Source organism: Bubalus bubalis, chromosome X (genome assembly GCF_019923935.1).
Source record: "Bubalus bubalis isolate 160015118507 breed Murrah chromosome X, NDDB_SH_1, whole genome shotgun sequence".
Classification (NCBI taxonomy): domain Eukaryota; kingdom Metazoa; phylum Chordata; class Mammalia; order Artiodactyla; family Bovidae; genus Bubalus; species Bubalus bubalis.
The window spans coordinates 108,950,559-108,971,190 of NC_059181.1; the positions used below are offsets into that span (position 1 = coordinate 108,950,559).

General features: G+C 46.8%; 1 protein-coding gene across 5 annotated transcripts in view; it reads left to right on the plus strand.

The window, feature by feature from the left end:
* Window positions 1–18,086: 18,086 nt before the first annotated feature.
* Window positions 18,087–20,632, plus strand: part of CD99L2 (CD99 molecule like 2) — a 120,272-nt gene continuing 117,726 nt past the window's right edge. Inside the window, exon 1 of one of the 5 annotated variants that reach the window (XM_025276564.3) lies at window positions 18,087–18,317. In XM_025276564.3, the coding sequence (XP_025132349.2) occupies window positions 18,251–18,317 (67 nt within the window). In that variant the 5' untranslated portion in view covers window positions 18,087–18,250. The remainder of the gene's footprint in view (window positions 18,318–20,632) is intronic. The other 4 variants (XM_006059677.4, XM_006059674.4, XM_006059678.4 and 1 more) reach the window with 4 other exon arrangements.

A 20,632-nucleotide genomic window follows, 5' to 3' on the forward strand; every position in this document is an offset into this window, starting at 1 on the left:
CCCTCTGTGCTATGGGGCTGCATTTGGAAAGTGCTCCATGTAGCTTTCAATGCCAAACTGAATGAAAAATTTTGTAAAAGACATTAAAATGGATCACATTTAAATGCCAGAATTTCTTTTTCAAGATATGAAGGGACACATCGAGGAATGCACTTTAGAATGGAGTTCTCTGGAAAGGATAGGCTGAGCTAGCAACTAGACACTGGCCTTGATCGAGATAGAATCCTAGGAATTATCTCCACATGATGCTTTCCTCATTCACCCACTGGTCCTGTTTCTAAAGACAAAATGACAACTAAAAGCTCCTGGCACAAGTTCTCTCGCAGCCTCACTCCCTCAGCTTGGGCTCACAGCAGCACAAGAGTGGAAGAGGGGTGGGGGCAGAAAAACCAGCAGATGTTCAGCTTGGCCACAGGTAGCACGTGGCAGAGCCTCAAACGTGTGTCTCAAATTCAGGCTTAAACTAAACAATTTGTTGTTGTTATTCAGTTACTAAGTCGTGTCCGACTCTTTACAACCCAATGGACTGCAGCACTCAGGCTCCTCTGTCCTCCACTATCTCCCAGAGTATGCTCAGATTCATGTAATTGAGTCATCGATGCTACCTAACCATCTCACCCTCTGCCAACTCCTTCTCCTTTTGCCTTCAATCTTTTTCCAGCATCATGGACTTTTCCCAATGAGTCAGTTCTTCGCATCACGTGGCCAAAGTATTGGAGCTTCAGCTTCAGCATCAGCATCAGTCCTTCCAATGAATATTCAGGACTGATTTCCTTTAGGATTGACGGGTTTGATCTCCTTGCAGTCCAAGGGATTCTCAAGAGTCTTCTCCAACACCATAGTTTAAAAGCATCCATTCTTCTGTGCTCAGCTTTCTTTATAATCCAACTCTCACATCCATACATGACTACTGGAAAAACCACAGCTTTGACTAGATGGACTTTTGCTGGCAAAGTAATTTATTTGCTTTTTAATATCCTGTCTAGGTTGGTCATAGCTTTTCTTCCAAGGAGCAAGCATCTTTTAATTTCAGGGCTGCAGTCACCATCTGCAGTGATTTTGGAGCCCACAAAAATAAAGTCTCTCACTGTTTCTATTGTTTCCCCATCTATTTGCCATGAAGTGATGGGACTGGATGCCATGATGTTAGTTTTCTGAAAGTTGAGTTTGAAGCCAACTTTTTCATTCTCCTCTTTCACTTTCATCAAGAGGCTCTTTAGTTCTTTGCTTTCTGCCATAAGGGTGGTGTGATCTGCATATCTGAGGTTATTGCTCTTTCTCTCGGCAATCTTGATTCCAGCTTGTGCTTCATTCAGCCTGGCATTTTTGTACTCTGCATATAAGTTAAATAAGCAGGGTGACAATATACAGCTTTGACGTACTCCTTTCCTGATTTGGAACCAGTCTGTTGTTCCATGTACAGTTATAACTGTTGCTTCTTGACCGGCATACAGATTTCTCAGGAGGCAGGTCAGGTAGTCTGGTATTCCCATTTCTTGAAGAATTTTCCACAGTTTGTGATGATCCACACAGTCAAAGTTTTTAGCATAATCAATAAAGCAGAAGTAGATGTTTTTCTAGAACTCTCTTGCTTTTTCGATGATCCAGTGGATGTTGGCAATTTGATCTCTGGTTCCTCTGCCTTTTCTAAATCCACATTGAACATCTGGAAGTTCATGGTTCACATACTGTTGAAGCCTGGCTTGGAGACTTTTGAGCATTACTTTGGTAGCATGTGAGATGAGTGCAATTGTGTGATAGTTTGAACATTCTTTGGCATTGCCTGTCTTTGGGATTGGAATGAAAATTGACCTTTTCCAGTCTTGTGGCCACTGCTGAGTTTTCCAAATTTGCTGACATATTGAGTGCAGCACTTTCACAGCATCATCTTTCAGGATTTTAAGTAGCTCAACTGGAATTCCATCACTTCCACTAGTTTTGTTCATAGTGATGCTTCCTAAGGCCCACTTGACTTCGCATTCCAGGATGTCTGGCTCTAGGTGAGTGATCATATCATCATGGTTGTCTGGGTCATGAAGATCTTTTTTGTATAGTTCTTTTGTGTATTCTTGCCACCTCTTCTTAATGTCTTCTGCTTCTGTTAGGTCCATGCCATTTCTGTCCTTTATTGTGCCCATCTTTGCATGAAATATTCTCTTGGTATCTCTAATTTTCTTGAAGAGATCTCTAGTCTTTCCCATTCTATTGTTTCCCTCTATTTCTTTGCATTGATTGCCGAGGAAGGCTTTCTTATCTCTCCTTGCTGTTCTTTGGAACTCTGCATTCCGATGGGTATATCTTTCCTTTTCTCCTTTGCCTTTCACTTCTCTTCTTTTCTCAGCTATTTGTAAAGCCTCCTCAGACAACCATTTTGCCTTTTTTCATTTCGTTTTCTTGGGGATGGTCTTGATTCCTGTCTCCTGTACAATGTCATGAACCTCCGTCCATAATTCTTTAGGCACTCTGTCTATCAGATCTAATCCCTTGAATCTATTTCTCACTTCCACTGTATAATTGTAAGGGATTTGATTTAGGTCATACCTGAATGGTCTAGTGGTTTTCCCTACTTTCTTCAATTTAAGTCTGAATTTGGCAATAAAGAGTTCATGATCTGAGCCACAGTCAGCTCCTGGTCTTATTTTTGTGGACTGTATGGAGCTTCTCCATCTTTGGCTGCAAAGAATATAATCAATCTGATTTTGGTATTTATCATCTGGTGATGTCCGTGTGTAGAGTCTTCTCTTGTGTTGTTGGAAGGGGGTGATTGCTATGACCAGTGCGTTCTCTTGGCAGAACTCTATTAGCCTTTGACCTGGTTCGTTTTGTACTCTAAGGCCAAACTTGCCTGTTACTCCTGGTATCTCTTGACATCCTACTTTTGCACTCCAGTCCACTATAATGAAAAGGACATCTTTTGGGGGTGTCTAGAAGGTGTCTAGACATCTTTTTAGGTCTAGAAGGTCTTGTAGGTCTTCATAGAACCATTCAACTTCAGCTTTTTCAGCAATACTGTTCAGGGCATAGACTTGGATTACTGTGATATTGAATGGTTTGCCTTGGAAACGAACAGAGATCATTCTGTTGTTTTTGAGATTGCATCCAAATACTGCATTTGGGACTCTTTTGTTGACTATGAGGGCTACTCCATTTCTTCTAAGGGATTCTTGCCCACAGTAGTAAGCACAATGGTCATCTGAGTTAAATTCACCCATTCCAGTCCATTTTAGTTCACTGATTCCTAAAATGCCAATGCCAATGTTCACTCTTGCCATCTCCTGTTTGAGCACTTCCAATTTGCCTTGATTCATGGATCTAACATTCCAGGTTACTATGCAATATTGCTCTTTATAGCATCGGACTTTACTTCCATGAAGTCAAATATTACCTGTTTAAGAAGGAATCATTTGTTACTGCCTTGGGTGAGCATTTCCAGCTTTTGTTATCTTCAAATATACCCTAATGTTGATTTTATCTAGTGAGAAAGCTTGTGGAAGCCAAGGACACATCTTATTTCATATTTCTCTCTGGGAGCCCTGCATGTGACTGACATGAAGTGAGCATCATCCATGATGCCTTAGTGAAGAGGAGGGTATATCTATATATTTGGTGCTCTGGGCACTTTGGTCCCTCCTTCCTGTGCCACCTTCACACTTTCCATCAGACTCCAGCAGGGAGCTGTGACCTGGGCTCAGAACACACAGAGGTCAGCAACACCCTCCCCCCTCTGTCATTGGTGGGAATTTTACTTTAGAAACTCTGATCTTTGGATTTCTCCAAGACTATCTTTCTGTGGCAAAAAACAGTGAAAGAACTGAGCACTCCACTCAGAGGTCTCACTGTGTCTTCTGGGACTGCTGTCTCCTTACTGTCACTGCTGTGTCTGCCATGGTCCTAGCTGTCACCATTTTGCACCAGAATTATTGGACCAGCTGCGCCTTGGTCCCTCTGTCTCCAGTGCTGCCCCCATAAATTCATGCTCCACACGTGCCAGTTAAGGTGGTGGTCCTAAAACAGATTTCTCCCTTTTACTTCCCAGTTCACAAATGGCAATTTAGTGTCAAGGAAATACCAAGATCCTGAGACTGGGGTTCCAGGCACCCTGACCATCTATCTGACCCCCATGTCTCAGCCCATGTCATAACTCCTATGATTCTCATGCTTCACGTATGGCACAATTTGTTTATTTCCAAAATGAAATGGATATTTAAATGCCTCTGAGTCTAATTTCAAGCACATCTCACCTCCCAGAATGTCTGACTGTCTGAGACAAATTCTGAAAGGTTCACCTCCTCTCTAAGCTCTATTTCCTCAGTTCTCCTCCCATCTTGGGGTTTTGCCACAGTATGAAATCAATACATAATCTCTAAGGAAAGTGAGTAGACCACAATGAGATCCCACTTCATACCCACTAGGACACTGTAATGAAAAGGTAGATAATGACAAGTATCGTTGAGGGTATGGAGAAATTGGAACCATGCTACAGTGCAGCTGGGAACATTGTCTTAGTTCAGACTGCTTTAACAATACCATACACTGGCTGGCTTATAAAAACATACATTTAATTTTCACAGTTTTGAAGGCTTGGGAGTCCAAGATCAAGGCACCACCAGATCTGATGTCTGATGAGAGTCTAGTTCACACTGTCTTCTCACTGTGACCTCACATGGCAGAAGGGACAAGGGAGCTCTCTCTATAAGGGACAGGGGGTCTCTTCTATAAGGGCACTAATCTCATTAATGAGGGCTCCACCTTTCTGATCTAATCACTTCCAAAGGCCCCACCTTCAATACCATTTCACTGGGGATTAATTAGGATTTCAGGATATGAATGTGGGGAGGACACATTCAGTCTACAGTAAATGTAAAAGGTTGCTGCCATTATGGAAAACACTTTGGGAGATCCCCATCGAGTTAAAGATAGCATTGCAGGCAGATTCTTAACCATCTGAGCCACCAAGGGAGCCCAGAGTCACTATAAGACTCAGCATATTCCATTCCTAGATATATACCCAAGAAAAATTAAAATATGTGTCCATACAAAACTTGTACATGAGTCTTCATAGCAACATTATTCATAATAACAAAAGTGAAACCAGTTCAAATGTCCATCAATTGATGTATAAACAAATGAAATGTAGTGTAGTCATGCAATAGAATACCATTATGCAATAAAGAGGAATGAGGTATGGATACATTCTATAATATGGATAAGCCTTGAAAATAGTATGCTAAGTGAAAAAAGCCATACAAGAAAGACCATGTATTATATGATTCCATATATATGAAATGTCCAGTCTATGCAAATCAACAGAGACCAAATGGAGATTAATGGTATTTAGGAGCTGGGGAGGGGGAAGTGGGAGGTGATGGCAATGAGGGGTAGGGTTTCCTTTTGGTGTGATGAAAATCTTGTGGCACTAGATAGTGGTGATGGTTGCATAACTTTGTGAATATGATAAGAACCACTGAATTGTACACTTTGAAGGAGGGAATTATATAGTATATGCATTATGTCTCAAAAAAGCTATCAAAAAATAAAGAAACTACTTAGTATATTGAACAGTTACCCTATACTCCAACACTGAGCAAGTATTTTCTCATTAAAATCCTATGAGATAGTGTTATAGCCTGAATGTTTGAATCGCTGATAAATTCTTATGTTGAAGTCTTAATCCCCAATGTGATGGTATTAAGAGTTGGGACCTTTTTGGGGTAATAAGATTTAGAGGCAGTCATTTGGAGAAGGAAATGGCAACCCACTCCAGTGTTCTTGCCAGGAGAATCCCAGGGACGGGGGAGCCTGGTGGGCTGCCGTCTATGGGGTCGCACAGAGTCAGACACGACTGAAGCGACTTAGCAGCAGCAGCAGCATGAGGGTGGAGCCCCTAAGATAGGATTAATGCCCTTTCAAATTTGAGCAAACTCCAGGAGATAGTGAAGGATAAGGAAGCCTGTGTCCAAGGGGTCTCAAAGAGTCAGATGCGATTTAGCAACTGAACAACAACAAGCAGGATAGAAGGGCTAAGGGAAGATGCAATGGACAACAGAAAGCTCATAAGGCAAGGAGGCAGGTAGGCATGAAACTTGTTCAGGGGACAGTGAGGTCACCTGTTGAGCCTGACGTACTAAGACCAGGCAGGCTGTGAATTGAATGCCCAGACCCATGGCCTGATGCAGGAGAGGCAGTGGAACATTATGTTCAAAGGAGGAGATGACTGGTGTGGTGGTCGCTCTCAGAGACAAGCAAAAACTCAGCCAGCAGCCAGAGTATGTGAAGGAGCCACACAGCAAATGTCACTCCCAGGGCCTGACAGACTGGGGCAGGGGCCAAAGAGAGTGACAGGAAGCAGAAGTGGGGATCTGTGATTACAAATGGGCTGGATATAGAGGATGATAAAGAATGATGAGAATAATAAAAGGAGATATGGGTACATGAAAACCGCTTCCTCTTGGGACTCTGCCTAAGCAGGAAATAAAGTGTGAAAGCCTGGGGAAGAAACCAGCTTCAGTGAACATTGACAGGAGGCAAGGTGGCGGGAGCCGTGCCCAGATGGCTGTCCTGTGTCCGGGCACCTTCTGTTTTCTCTTCCAAAGTGCTTTCCTTGAAGCTCACGTGGTTTGTTTTCTCTTTAAACAGCCTTTTAAAAATTGTGGTAAAATATAGTACATAATAGTTATCATTTTAGCCATCTGTAAGTGCACAATTCAGTGGCATTAATTACATTAATCACCACCACTATTTACACCCCAAACTTTTCATCATTTCTAACATAAGCTCTACCCATTAAATAACACTTACCTTTCCCCCAACCCCCAACTCATGGTAACCTCTATCCTGTGTTCTGTCTCTATAAATTAGCCTATTCTAGCGAGATATTTCCTGTAAGTGGAATCACGCAATATTCGTCTTTCTGTTTCTGGCTTATTTCACTAAGCATAAGTTTCCAAGGTCCATCTATGTTGTAGCATCTATCAAACTCTTTTTCTTTTTTTTTTAAATTGAAGTGTAGTTGATTTACAAAGTTGTGCTAGTTTCAGACGTAGAAATTTTGTTCCTTCATATGGTTGAGTAGTGTTTCATTATGAGAACAGATTACATCCGTGCTTATCAGTGTCCATTGACACTGACAGGGTGATGCAGGTGACAGTGCTTGGCGCTATGACTACCAGAGACCTGAATACCAGAACCAGAGCTGCAAGTGACCTCAGAGAGTCTTGTCCAACCCAGAAGGAGAGTGCGCTACCCAAAGCCTCAGAGGGATCGCCTAACACCTTCCCCTCCCACCTTGCGCATACCCAGCACCCATATGAGAGGTAGAAGTGGCCCAGCTCCCGAAAACTGGGCACCCAGGTCCACCCACATGGGATGTTCCTTAGTTCCAGAGAGGCAGCTCCAAAAAAGAGCAGATTTCCAGCTGTTAGGGAAAGAAAGTATTCCAGACGGTAGGGCGATCAACTGTGCCAACGCTGCTGAAAGAACAAAGATGAGAGGACTCTGAATGGACGAAAGCAAGCCTTTCTTGTAAAAGATTGGAGAGTAAATATTTTCAGCTTGGTGGGCCATACGGTCTCTATCACAACTACTCAGCTCTGTCCTGGTGGCACAGTTATAGACAGTAGGTAAATGTGCCAATACAACTTTATTTATAGACATGGGATGCTGAATGTCGCATCATTATATGTGTCAGAAAATACTGTTCTATTTTTCTCAAGAATTCTTAGCTGGCAGGCCATGTGAACATAGGCAGTAGGTGACTCTTAGCCCACAGGCACTAATTTGGCCAGCCATGGTCTCAGTCAGTGATTCTCAGCCTTCACTGTGTATTAGAATTACCAGGGGAGGCTCTAGAAAAACAGTAGTGCCTTACCCCACCCCCAGCCAAGCACATCAAAACCTCACAAAGGGAAGCCTGGCAGGGGGTAATTTTGAAAGCTTCCCTGATAACTGGCAATTCAGGTACAGATGCCAGAGAAATGAAAACATACACCCACACAAAAACTTTTACATACATGTTCATGGCAGCATCACTTACAATAGCTCTTAACTGGAAACAACCCAATATCTATCTACTGATGACTGGATAAACAAAGTGTGGTATAGCCACACAATGGAATATTATTCAGCCATTAAAAATGACGTTCTAATACACACTGCATCATGGATGAACTCAGAAAACATTATGCTGTATGAAAGGAGTCAAACGCAAAAGTCAAACATTGTATGATTTATTTGTATCCATTGTCCAGAATAGGCAAATCCATTAAGACAGAAAGATTTGTGGTTGCTAGAGGTTCAGTTCAGTTTAGTTGCTCAGTTGTGTCTGACTCCTTGCGACCCCATGGACTGCAGCACGCCAGGTCTCCCTGTCCATCACCAACTCCTGGAGATCACTTAAACTCATGTCCATTGAGTCGGTGATGCCATCCAACCATCCTATCCTCTGTTGTCCCCTTCTCCTCCTGCCTTCAATCTTTCCCAGAATCAGAGTCTTTTCAAATGAGTCAGTTCTTCACATCAGGTGGTCAAAGTATTGGACTTTCAGCTTCAGCATCAGTCCTTCCAATAAATAATGAAGACTGATTTCCTTTAGGATTGACTGGTTTGATCTCCTTGTGGTCCAAGGGACTCTCAAGAACACCACAGTTCAAAAGCATCAATTCTTCGGCGCTCAGCTTTCTTTATAGTCCAACTTCTCACATCCATATGTGACTACTGGAAAAGCCATAGCTTTGACTATACGGACGTTTGTTGGCAAAGTAATGTCTCTGCTTTTTAATACACTATCTAGGTTGGTCATAACTTTTCTTCCAAGGAGCAAGCAACTTTTAATTTCATGGCTGCAACCACCATTTGCAGTGATTTTGGAGCCCCCCCCCCAAATGAAGCCTGCCACTGTTTCCACTGTTTCCCCGTCTATTTGCCATGAATTGATGGGACCAGATGCCGTGATCTTAGTTTTCCGAATGTTGAGTTTTAAGCCAACTTTTTCACTCCCCTCTTTCACTTTCATCAAGAGGCTCTTTAGTTCTTCTTCACTTTCTGCCATAAGGGTGGTGTCATCTGCATATCTGAGGTTATTGATATTTCTCCCGGCAACCTTGATTCCAGCTTGTGCTTCATCCAGCCCAGTGTTTCTCATGATGTACTCTGTATATAAGTTAAATAAGCAGGGTGACAATATACAGCCTTGACGTACTCCTTTCCCTATATGGAACCAATCTGTTGTTCCATGTCCAGATCTAACTGTTGCTTCCTGACCTGCATACAGATTTCTCAAGAGGCAGGTCAGGTGGTCTGGTATTCCCATCTCTTGAAGAATTTTCCACAGTTTGTTGTGTTCCACACAGTCAAAGGCTTTGGTATAGTCAATAAAGCAGAAGTAGATGTTTTTCTGGAACTCTCTTGCTTTTTCCATGATCCAATGGATGTTGGCAATGTGATCTCTGCTTCCTCTGCCTTTTCTAAATCCAGCTTGAACATCTGGAAGTTCACAGTTCACGTACTGTTGAAGCCTGGCTTGGAGAATTTTGAGCATTACTTTACTAGTGTGTGAGATGAGTGCAATTGTGCAGTAGTTTGAACATTCTTTGGCATTGTCTTTCTTTGGAATTGGAATGAAAACTGACCTTTTCCAGTCCTGTGGCCACTGCTGAGTTTTCCAAATGTGCTGGCATATTGCTAGGGGTTGGGGAAGGGGCAATAGGGAGTGACTGCTAATGGGTTTGGGGTTTCCTTTGGGGGCAATGGAAAGATTCTGGAAGTAAATAGAGGTGATTGTCATGCAATGCTGTGAATGTGCTCAGTGCCACTGCATTGTATACTTAAAAAGGTAAAATTTACCTCCATTTTTTTAAAAAAAGGTTTCCCTGATGCTTGTTTCATGTCACCAGGTTTGAGAACCAGGGGACCGGTGGAAAGAGACAGCGAATTTCAAAGCAGTAGGCCGGGAACTGATGTAGAGTTCAGTGGAGATGCCTTAGGAGTAGAAAGGATGGGCCCCTAATGCTTCCTGGGCTGGAAAGGACAGTACATTTCAGTTAGGCCCAAGGGCTAGAGGGGAGCCAGTCTGGTGGAGAAGGGCAGGAAAACATGAGCTTAGATTTGCTCTGATTGAGATGGAGGGCCTTTAACATGAGATTGACACACTTGAAGCAAAGGAAAAACATGATTAGATTCACCTTTTAAGACGCTCCCTCTGGCTACTGGGTGGAGAATGGGCTGGAGGCAGCCATGCAGTTATTCCTGACACGTCCAAGACTGTTTGGAGGGCAGAGCTTCCAGGACTTGAGTAGGTGAGAGTAGGACAGGGGTCAAATCTGCTTTGTAGATTTGGGGTCCTAGCAACTGGGAGATTGGCAATGCCATTTCCTGAGATGGGGACCATGTGGGAGTGGCAGGGTGAGTTTGAGGACAAGGCTGGACAGTCCTGTTTTGGACATCACAGTGCTTCTTAAAAGCCATTAGACAATGCAGGATAGGCTTTTGAATGGATGTGTCTGGGTTCCCAGGAGGAGTAGGTGGGTGCGACCTGCCTGTAGATGAGATGGCCCAGGGAGCGAGGACAGAGCGAGAGGAAGAGGGGGCCTGGTAGAAGAGACAGTGTGAGCAGAAGCACAGAGGTAGGGAGGGATGCCTGGCTTTGGGGAGCAGGGGGTGCTCTGGCAAGGCTGGAACCTGGGGTCAGAGGTGGTGGGAGTGAGGCCACTTGAAGAGGTCATCTGGGGCTAGGTCCTGCAGGGCCTTGAATGCTGAGCTCAGGAACTTAGACTCATTGCCAGGACAATGGGAAGAAGGCATTGTGGGGAGGGTTGTGATCCACTCTTCCCGGCTGGGAGAGTAGGAGAAGGAGAAGGAAGGACCCCAATGAAGATGCCCTGTTTCCTTGGTGATCTTAGTGGGAATGGAGAGAAGGCGGAGCCCTGAGAAGTCTTGAAGATCTCAGTGGATACATGGTCATCATTCTTTATTCAAATTCACGCAGACTGCATGAGGGAGATCCGGGCTGCCCTCATTGTTGCCTTAGTTTACCCAGGCCAGGTGATAAAAGTCTGCAGTCACACAGAGCTTTGATCCTTGCATAGGATTTAAGGGAATCACTAATCTGCTGGGTGGACTGGGACTGGGCCTCCATAACATCTGAAATCACATCCACTAGTACCCTGTGTGTCCGTGTGTGTGCATAGGGGTGTTTGATGTATAGGTGCCCCAAAAGGGAGGTGATGCCTATTGAAAACTGACAAGAGATATTTTTGAACACACTGTTATTGCTATTAATTGGATGCTGTTTCCACATTTATATTCTATACCCTTTTCTGGGAGGTTTCTTGGACAGCTTAGATGACATGCAAAGAAATAAAGAGGCCAAATGCTGGTGTTTGTGGTTTGAGTCTCCCAAGTACTTCAGAGAGACTTCACTGGGTGCATTAAATAAGGTCCACATTTGGGGAGGCAAGTGTTAAGTCCTATGTCTGCAGAGGTCAGGATTCAGAATGGAAAATACTGCCTCACAAATATTACAGGGACATCAGTTATTTGTCTCTTGTGCTGGGAAAATATGCAGGTAGAAGGTTTTGTCCTGCTTCACTTGGCACGCAGGTTTCCAGAAGACAGTGGGTGCTCTGCATTTAGATTTCCAGAGCAGAGGACTCCTCATGATGAGGAGACTTGAAACTAAGTGGTGACTCACTGGCATTTTGCACCTGTCTTTTTTTCCTTCTAGATTGTTGTGACCATGGCCATCATCGCCATGATCATCATGTTGTTGTATGGTCCTTGGTGTGTTAAGAAAACACTTCAAACCCCCAATGGGAATTCTAACAGGGATCAAGAAGCATGAGATGATTTGGGTCTCCTGGGACTTTGTTGCATGGGATTACAAAATGCTCGGTCAAAGGGTCCTTTCTGGGGGTGAGCAACTCTGTCTGCCCACTGTCTGTGAAGCTGAGGCTCCTGACCAGCCACACTGTGTTGTCTCCGAGCGAAGGAGCTGGAGAACCAAATCCTAGCAAATCCCCTTCCTGAGCCTGGCTCTCATCCTCCCCTCTGCCTCCACACCCCTGCCCAATCTCCTCCCCACTTGCCCCAGCTTGTCAGTCTTCAATGGCTCTGGCTCCCAGAGCAGTATTTTCTTTTTATTTATTTTTTTTAATTTATTTTTTATTTTTTAATTTATTTTAATTGGAGGCTAATTACAATATTGTGGTAGTTTTTGCCATACATAGTATTTTCTGAGGCAGATGCTGGGTTCTGTACTACAGAGTCCTGAGTCTCTTGAAACAAATGGAACCTTGAAATACCAATCTGATCTCATAACCATGCAGCCTCACCCTTGCCCCACTTCAAAATCTTTGGGGTTCCCAGATGCATTTGAATACAGTCCAAGCTTCACCTGCTCTAGGAACCTGCAGGACCAGGTTCCAGGCAATTCAAATTCAAAGGTTTGTTTCTGGGCCTTTGCTTCAGTGGGTGTCTTGGGATCCACACACTCCTGCCCCACCATCTGCACCGTGAACTGTTGCTTTTCCTTTAAGTCAGCTCTCCTGACCCTACAACCACTCTTTGGTGCTCCCACAGTGTCCTGTGCTCCCCTCCCTAACTCCTCTATCACCTGACTGGCTTGTCATCTGTCTCCTCCCCACAGAGAACCTGGGACATCCTTTCTCCCTGAGAACAGGGCCAGGACCACACAGCCATCCCCTCCTTCCTATGGCCACTGTGGCCTCTGCTGCATACATCCCCTAAAGCCAAACTTTTCTGATCAACCCCAGGCTCCCAGCTTTTCTGCTGAGAAGATACCAGTAACCAATCCTGTGGGCCCTTTGCCCTGCCTCTCTATTTCCCTGTATTTCTGCTGCTCAATGGTTACAACCCTTCAGTGGCTTCCCTTGGTTCTCAGGATCAAAGCTCTGCTCATTAGCATGGCATTCAAGGCTCTGCCTGACCTTGCCTTACTAGAGAATCCAAGAAAGGAGAGAATACAAACATACTGTGCAGAGGAGGAGGCGATGGAGGGATAATTTGCTTACAACTCAGAAAATATGAGAGGGAACATTGTTTAAGAATCCATTTTCATGGCTTCTGTTTACATATGGGGTGTGTCCCCCAAATCCCCAGATATCAGGGCCCTGGGTGGGCTAAATACTGCTGGTTTAGCCATGGCTTTGCAGACTTGTGAATTTCACTGGTGAGTGGATTTATTTTAAGTCTGGGGATGGGCAGGCTTGCCAACTTATTATTTTGCAAAGTAAGCACGTTAAAACACTACCATCTTTTCATGAAATAAAGGACTTTTGTATACCCGAAGAAGTCCACGATTTCAGAATAAAGGTCAGTACTCTCACATTATGTGGGGAACATTTGCCACAACAATGTCATTTTCTTCTTTCTCCTGAGACTGGTGAAGACTTGCCCCTGCTATCAGGCATTGGGGGAACAGTTGCAGCCCCGGTACACCCGATCCCAGAAGCCAGCTGTCTGCCTTCCCAGAACTTTGCAGTGGGGGCCTTTGTCTCTGAACTGGCCCACACAGTGGGGAGCTGGGTGGGTGGGGAGAGTGCTGGTCTCTTTCCCACCTACTCTGGAGCCCAGTCAGGGCCTTCAAACTACTTTGGTTAAAGGGATTAGGACCCAGGCTGTGGGAGGAGAGGAAACAGACAGAAGGGCTGTTGAAGTCCTGAGCACAAGCTAAGTTGCACTGGGTCCTGGGGCCAAAGGGTGACCCTGGGTTGGGGCAAGGCATTTGTCCCTGCCCCTCATGTGGACTCCCTCTCCAGTCTGGTGCCCCAAGGATCAGGGATTGGTACTGCTGATGTGGACATTGGTGCTTTTGATACGGGCACCTTCAACAGGGATGGAGCTGATGGCAAGGCCATTCCAGAGCCCTGGTGGGCAGATGTCATCAGGTGGGTCTAATTTTGGCCATGGGTGATGGAGGCCCCATCGGGGAATTTTGTAAGGAGGAGTTTGTGGCACTTAGGAGCAAGAACAGGAGGAGCTCTGCACTAATAATAGTGAGAGAACAGCTGTTTTGGAGTTTGGAACACATCTCCCTAAGGATATAGTGTGTAATGAGGGTGGGGACAGAAGGATGAGCCATGATGGAAGAACAGGCTGCCCTTAGAACCCTACTTAGCTCAGATTAGTGTACACCCTCCCAGCTTTCTCTGTGCCTCTCCTGTACTCCCAGATGAGCCTGGTGACCATCTGTTCATGTCACATTTCTCTGCCTGGGTCAGTGCTGAGGAAAGGTGGGCTTTTTAAGAGAGGAGCTTGTCAGCCCAAATGGTTTTACAATTGGTGACAATTTGCAGGATACGAGAAGTTCAGGAAGGGGTGAGGAGTGGCAACAGGGTGAGGACAAGGAGAGTGGTGTGGAGACAAGGCTGGCTTGGCCAGGAACTGGTGCAAGTGGCAGTGGGGAGTGTGTGTGTGCCTGTGTATGGGGGGTCACAGATCATGGTTTCTAAATTTAGAATTTCCTGGATGTAAATCAAGTCCACAATCAATTGCAATTCTATAGGGTAGCAGCTTGGAGAAGGCAATGGCACCTCACTCCAGAACTCTTGCCTGGAAAATCCCATGGACGGAGGAGCCTGGTAGGCTGCAGTCCATCGGGTCGTGAAAAGTCGGACACGACTGAGCGACTTCACTTTCACTTTTCACTTCCATGCATTGGAGAAGGAAATGGCAACCCACTCCAGTGTTCTTGCCTGGAGAATCCCAGGGACAGTGGAGCCTGGTGGGCTGCCGTCTATGGGGTCGCACAGAGTTGGACATGACTGAAGTGACTTAGCAGCAGCAGCAGCAGCAGGGTAGCAGCTACTTAAGAGGCTCTCCAAGTTCCAGGGAGGACCTCAGCGCAGCAGGATGAGGACCTGATGTCACTGGCTCTCTCAGACTTACACTAACCTAACTTATAAGAGACTGAGAGACAAACCAGGCCTCAGATGAGTCATTTTATGTAGGGAGACTTATCTGTCAGGATAACTGACCTTGGACATTTGCAGTATTTTGACTAAAGACCTGTTTTTTTTTCGTTTGTTTTGTTTTTGAGTGGGTTTCTTTTTGCACATGATAAACACGATCCTTTTCTGTTGGTTCTTGTTCCTGTGTCAGCTCCTGTGCTCATCTCCTGCTCTACAGGAGCACACTCTTTAGGCTCTGCATCATCACCTATTACTATTCATCCTTGCCATAGTTCAACCTGCTAGAATGGCAGTGACACACTTTTTATGTAAAGGGAAAGGTAGAAGTATTTTAGGCTATGTGGGCTCCATGGTCTCTGTTGCAACTACTCAATTCTGCTGTAGTAGCACAAAAACAGCTGTAGACAGTACACAAATGAATTCCCACCTATGTTCCCACTAATTTCATGGATCCTGACATATGAATTTCATGTAAATTTCCCCTGTCATGGAATAACCTTCTTTTGATTTTTTTCAACCACTCAAAGGTGCCCAAACCATTCCTGGCTTAAAAGCTGGCTTAAAACTCAACATTCAAAAAACTAAGACCATGGCATCCAGTCCCATCACTTCACGGCAATTAGATGGGAAACAATGGAAACAGTGACAGACTTTATTTTCTTGGGCTCCAAAATCACTGAAGATGATGACTGCAGCCATGAAATTAAAAGACACTTGTTCCTTAGAAGAAAAGCTCTGACAAACCTAGACAGTATATTAAAAAGCAGAGACATTACTTTGCCAACAAAGGTCCATCTAGTCAAACCTATGGTTTTTCCAGTAGTCATGTATGGATGTGAGATTTGGACCATGAAGAAAGCTGGGTGCTGAAAAATTGATGCTTTTGAACTGTAGTGTTGGAAAAGACTCCTGAGAATCCCTTGGACTGCAAGGAGATCCAACCCGTCCATCCTAAAGGAAATCAGTCCTGAATGTTCATTGGAAGGAGTGATGTTGAAGTTGAAGCTCCAATACTTTGGCCACCTGGTGCAAAGAAGTGACTCATTGGAAAAGACCCTGATGCTGGGAAAGATTGAAGGCAGGAGGAGAAGGACAACAGAGAATGAGATGTTTGAATAAGTATCATCAACTCGATGGACATGAATTTGAGCAAGCTCTGGGAGTTGGTGATGGACAGGGTAGCCTGGCATGGTGCAGTCCATGGGGTCACAAAGAGTTAGACATGACTGAGCGACTGAACTGAACTGAACTGAAACCATTCCTAGTTTGCAGGTTATACAAACAGGATGGTGGTCTGTTTGACCCACAGGCCAGTGTGCCAAGCACCTCTGAGCCAGAAGACAGTCCTCTTGCCCGTTCACTGTGGCCAGTGACTTGCTGCTGGGGTTGAGGTGTCTAGACCAGTTAGAGCCCCAGCTGCATTTGATTGAGATGCCTCACCTAGAGGCTGCATTTTCCTCACCTCCTCAAGTGTCCTCAGTGTAGATAAGTGTGTAGGTGCTGAGGTTCATCCATCAGAGCCTGGAGGGCTCCAAAACATCATGATGTCTAGTGTCTTCCTTATAGGCGGGATCCCTGAAGACTGAGGGCAAGGGAATGGCTCGAGGCACCCAGAGTTAGTGGGAAAGTTGGGGCCATATTCGCATCCTGGAATACAGAGCTAGTGCCCACCCTCATAGTAGCCAGTATTTCTTTAGCTATTACAAGAGTACAAAATGCCTTGAAAGTCAGAATATGTTAGTTTTATGTTTTGTTTTTGCAGACCCAAGAATTCAGAGCAATGGATAAAAGTCACAGAAGGAAAGATCTTGGCTCCATGTCAGGGAGACCCCCACCCAACCACTATGGCTCAGAGGGTGGGGGAAGACTCTTTGGGGGGCAAGGAGGTGCAGCCTGGTGGGGGACACAGGAAGCCTACCAAGGGGACACTGGAAGGCACTGGCAGTAGCCTACACCCAGCAGGATGTGGTCCGGGACAGCTTGTGCAGAATAACAGCAGGGACCAGCCAGATGACTCTGGGAGCAGCAGCGCTTTCTCTTTGTCTTTGAAAGCTGGCTGCAGCCAGAGCCTTTCTTGAGAGTGCTCTCGTCAAAGGCTGCAGCTGGCATTTTGCTGTGACAGTCAGTGTAGGAATCTGATTTTGCCTGGTCCTGGAGATGGACTCTGTTTGAGCGGTTCATGGGAAAGGAACGTGGCGTGTGTGTCTATCACTGAGCACATTTACAGATCGCCTCTGCAGATGTGAACTGGTGCTTTCAGCGCATTCATCAAAGCTTCGGGGAGCTGACCCTGGTCCTCTTTCGTCCCCGGGGCCCGCGGCGCTCTGGCTGCAGGTCGCCCCCCAACTTCCCTCTAGCCTGAACCCGCGGGCCCTGGCCTCAGGCTCGTTTCCTCAAGACGTGCCGCTGTTTGCCAACCGCGGCCAGCCATCAAAACGTTTTTTTTTTTTTTTTTTTTTTTCATCTCTGGGCAGGGCTCTACTGCAGGATCAGCCAAGTCGGAGTGCAGCCACGGTTCTGACAAGCAAGTTCAGCCAAGGTGACAGGGGCAGGAGCGCGGGTGCCTGGTCCTGGCGCCGCAGCTGGAGGGACCCCTAGGGAACAGCTCTTGACCGGGAGGACACCAAGGCCACAAGGGGAACAGCCCTGTCCAAGGTCACCAGGCTGGCAGAACGCACCAGGCTCGTGCGCCACCTCGGGTCCAGCTTCTGGCCCTGGAGTTGTCCCGCGCGCCGGGTGGAAATCACTGCACACCTTCGCTGCCAGCGCCTCCGGCTCCCCAGTCACTTCAAAAAATTTTTTTAATTAATTAATTTATTTTAATTGGAGTCCCCAGTCACTTTTGACTCACAGCTCCAGGGCCACAGGGCCCACCTCGAAGACTTCCTTCTCGAGGGCGGGGTGTGACGGGGCCTGCAAGTCGCGCGCCGGCTCTGGCCAGGACCCAGACCGCGCGACCTGCCTGATGCCCGCGGACCACGCCCCTCAAGCGTCAGCACCGCCCGCAGGCTGCGGCCCCGCCCCCCGCGCAGCCGTCCCGCCCCCGAGGCTGCAGGCTCGCCCCACCCCTCGCGCCACAGTCGCGGTCCCGCCCCACCTCACCCGGTCCGGCACGCCCCGGCGCCAGAGCTCGTGCGCGCCCCCATCCGCCCTCTCAGGGCCGCGCCGCGCGCGCGCGCCGCTTTTGGGCGGGGCCCTGCAGTGAGGGCAGGGCTCCTCCCCTTTCTGCTCCTCCTCCTTCTTCTTCCCCACTCCTCCCCGACCTTCCCCTCGGGCTCTCTCGCGCTGACTGTGCTCCTCTGGGCCCCGTCCGCCGGCTCCCAGCCATGGTGGCCTGGCGCTGGGCGTGCCTCATCTGCCTCGCTTTCTCCTTGACCACACTTGTCCAGAGAGGTAAGGCGGGTAGGGGGCACGTGGGGTCCCCGCCCTGTAGGCCGGCGGGGCTGGAGGCCAGTGCCCCAAGGGCCCGGTGGTGCGCATGAGCGACGCGGCCCCCGCCCGAGGGCCTGCTGCGGAGGCCGCCGGCGGGCAGGCGGGCCGTGCGGGACGTTGGGGTAGGGGTGCGAGCAGAGGGCCGACCCTGCTGTGACCCCTGTGGTGGGTGGGGAGAGACCCGGACCCCTCCTGGTGCCAGGCTACAAAGAGTGGGAGAGTCCCCCCTTAAAATCCTGAACAGGGTTTCTCCACCAGTGACAACAGCTGTCCCCGGGAGATTGCCGTTGGGAAAACGAAGAGAGCACTCGTTCCCTTGAGCAAGGCTTCTCCAAAGGTGTTTCTAGGCCACCTGCAGCAGAAGCACCCAAGGAGCCTCCGGGGCTCACTCCTACTTTGTCAGGATCTTGGCGGGGATGGGGTGGGGATGGACGGGGAATGGCAGTGTGGAAGTCTGACGAGCCCCCGCAGCTGCTTCTGGCACCCGTTCCAGTTTTCGAGCCATTGGTGATGTTTTCTCCAGGAGAGGGAGAGAACAAGTCTACCAGATCAAGAAAGCAAGTTCCAAGACCTGCAGCAGCATCACCTGGGACTAGTGAGGGATGCCGCATCCCAGGCCCCGCCCCTGACCTACTGAGTCAGATTCCGCTTTTACTACATCCCCGGGTCACAGGCACATTCAAGTTTGACAAGCATCTTAGAATAAATGCAGTCTGTGGTTAAAAATAGGGTCGCCAAGGAGTCCCAGCAGAATGTTCTTAGCTTGCTTATCTCATTTCCACTTCAGAAAAAGAGGTTGAGGAAAACACTGGAGTTGAGCGCAGAATTGTGCTCTGAGCTCTCCTGACACAAGGGCAGATTTAGCTAGTGAAAAACACATGAGCTCAGCAAAAACAAAATCGTGTCCTATAACTGCATTCTAGTGCAGGTTATTTTACTTATAAGGAACACTGGAAAACAGTAGACAGTCCAAGGCAGTTTTGCAAAAGATGCAGAAATGTTTCTCATGTGGTCAACCCTCCTGGAGTCTAGACAAGAAGAACCATTCAGCATTCTACAAAGGTGCCATTCTAGACACGGATGCTGCAGCAGTGGACGAACTTCAGGCTCTGTCCTTGTGGAGCTGACATCTTGGTGGGGGAGAAAATGAGCACAGACTGATCATAGTCTGTATATTATGTTGTCAGCACAGTGAAGCAAAACAAAGCAGGTTACAGGGTTGTTGACTTTTGTTCCATTTTTTCCTTTGGAGTTACGATTTTTATTTTGCTTATGATCCATTTGTGGCAAAAAAAGTTTGATCATTTGATTGACATGCATCTAATGATATGTAACAGCTGGAAGTGGAAGCCCAAAAAAGTTAGAAAAAGGATACTGCCTTCAAGTCTTTAACATGGTAGGCACATTGAGAAGATGAATTTAAATGATCGGGCCTCAGGTTTTCACCATCATGGGTTACACTGGGTGATTTATAGAGTGGTGAAGGAAATTGCAAAGGGGTGCAACCAGCTTAGGAAGAAACAGGCACACAGGTGAAATAACTTGCCTCAGGTGGCAGAGCTGAAATTTGATTCCAGGCTTGTCTAATTCCAGTTCTTGCTTTTAAGCTCTAGGCATAATGCCTTTACACCTGGAGGCGGCCCTCCTACGCCTTACTGGCCAAGTGCCCTTGGGAAAGCCAGAACGTGGCTTGGTTTGCTCATCCAGTTTGCTCATCAGTATAATGCCTAACAACTCAGGTATCTTGAGCGAACCAAGCATGTGTCACCCTCACATTTGAAGCCCTGCTTCCATCAGCTCGCATCTCCTGAGTGCTTGCTGTGTACCACTTCACACACACACACACACACACACATATATTTTAATTGCCCCAGGAGTTTGGTTTCTTAGGTACTATCCCCACTTACCAGATGAGAGGCCCCTGGAGACCTAGGATCCCACCCATTTAGGATGGCCTCCTAGTGATCTTTTTACATTTTAATTAACGCTGAACCAAAACAATCTTTTGTTTCAAGGTAGGGACTCAGTTTCCTGGTTCTTTTGTGCAGAACAAGGTGACAAATCTGGGTTTTGCATTGGTGGTCCCCTTGGGGGATCCAAGCACTTTCAGTTTCAGAGCTTGTCTCAGGTCCCCACTGACTCCGGAAGCCCCAAAGTGGTGGATCAGGTGGGCCTGCCCAAGAGCCATTTTCTTCTTGGTCCTGGTCCTCAGTAATGAAGTGTGACTTAGAAAGCCCGGCAAGACTCAGAAAATGCTCAGAACCTCGAAGCAATGT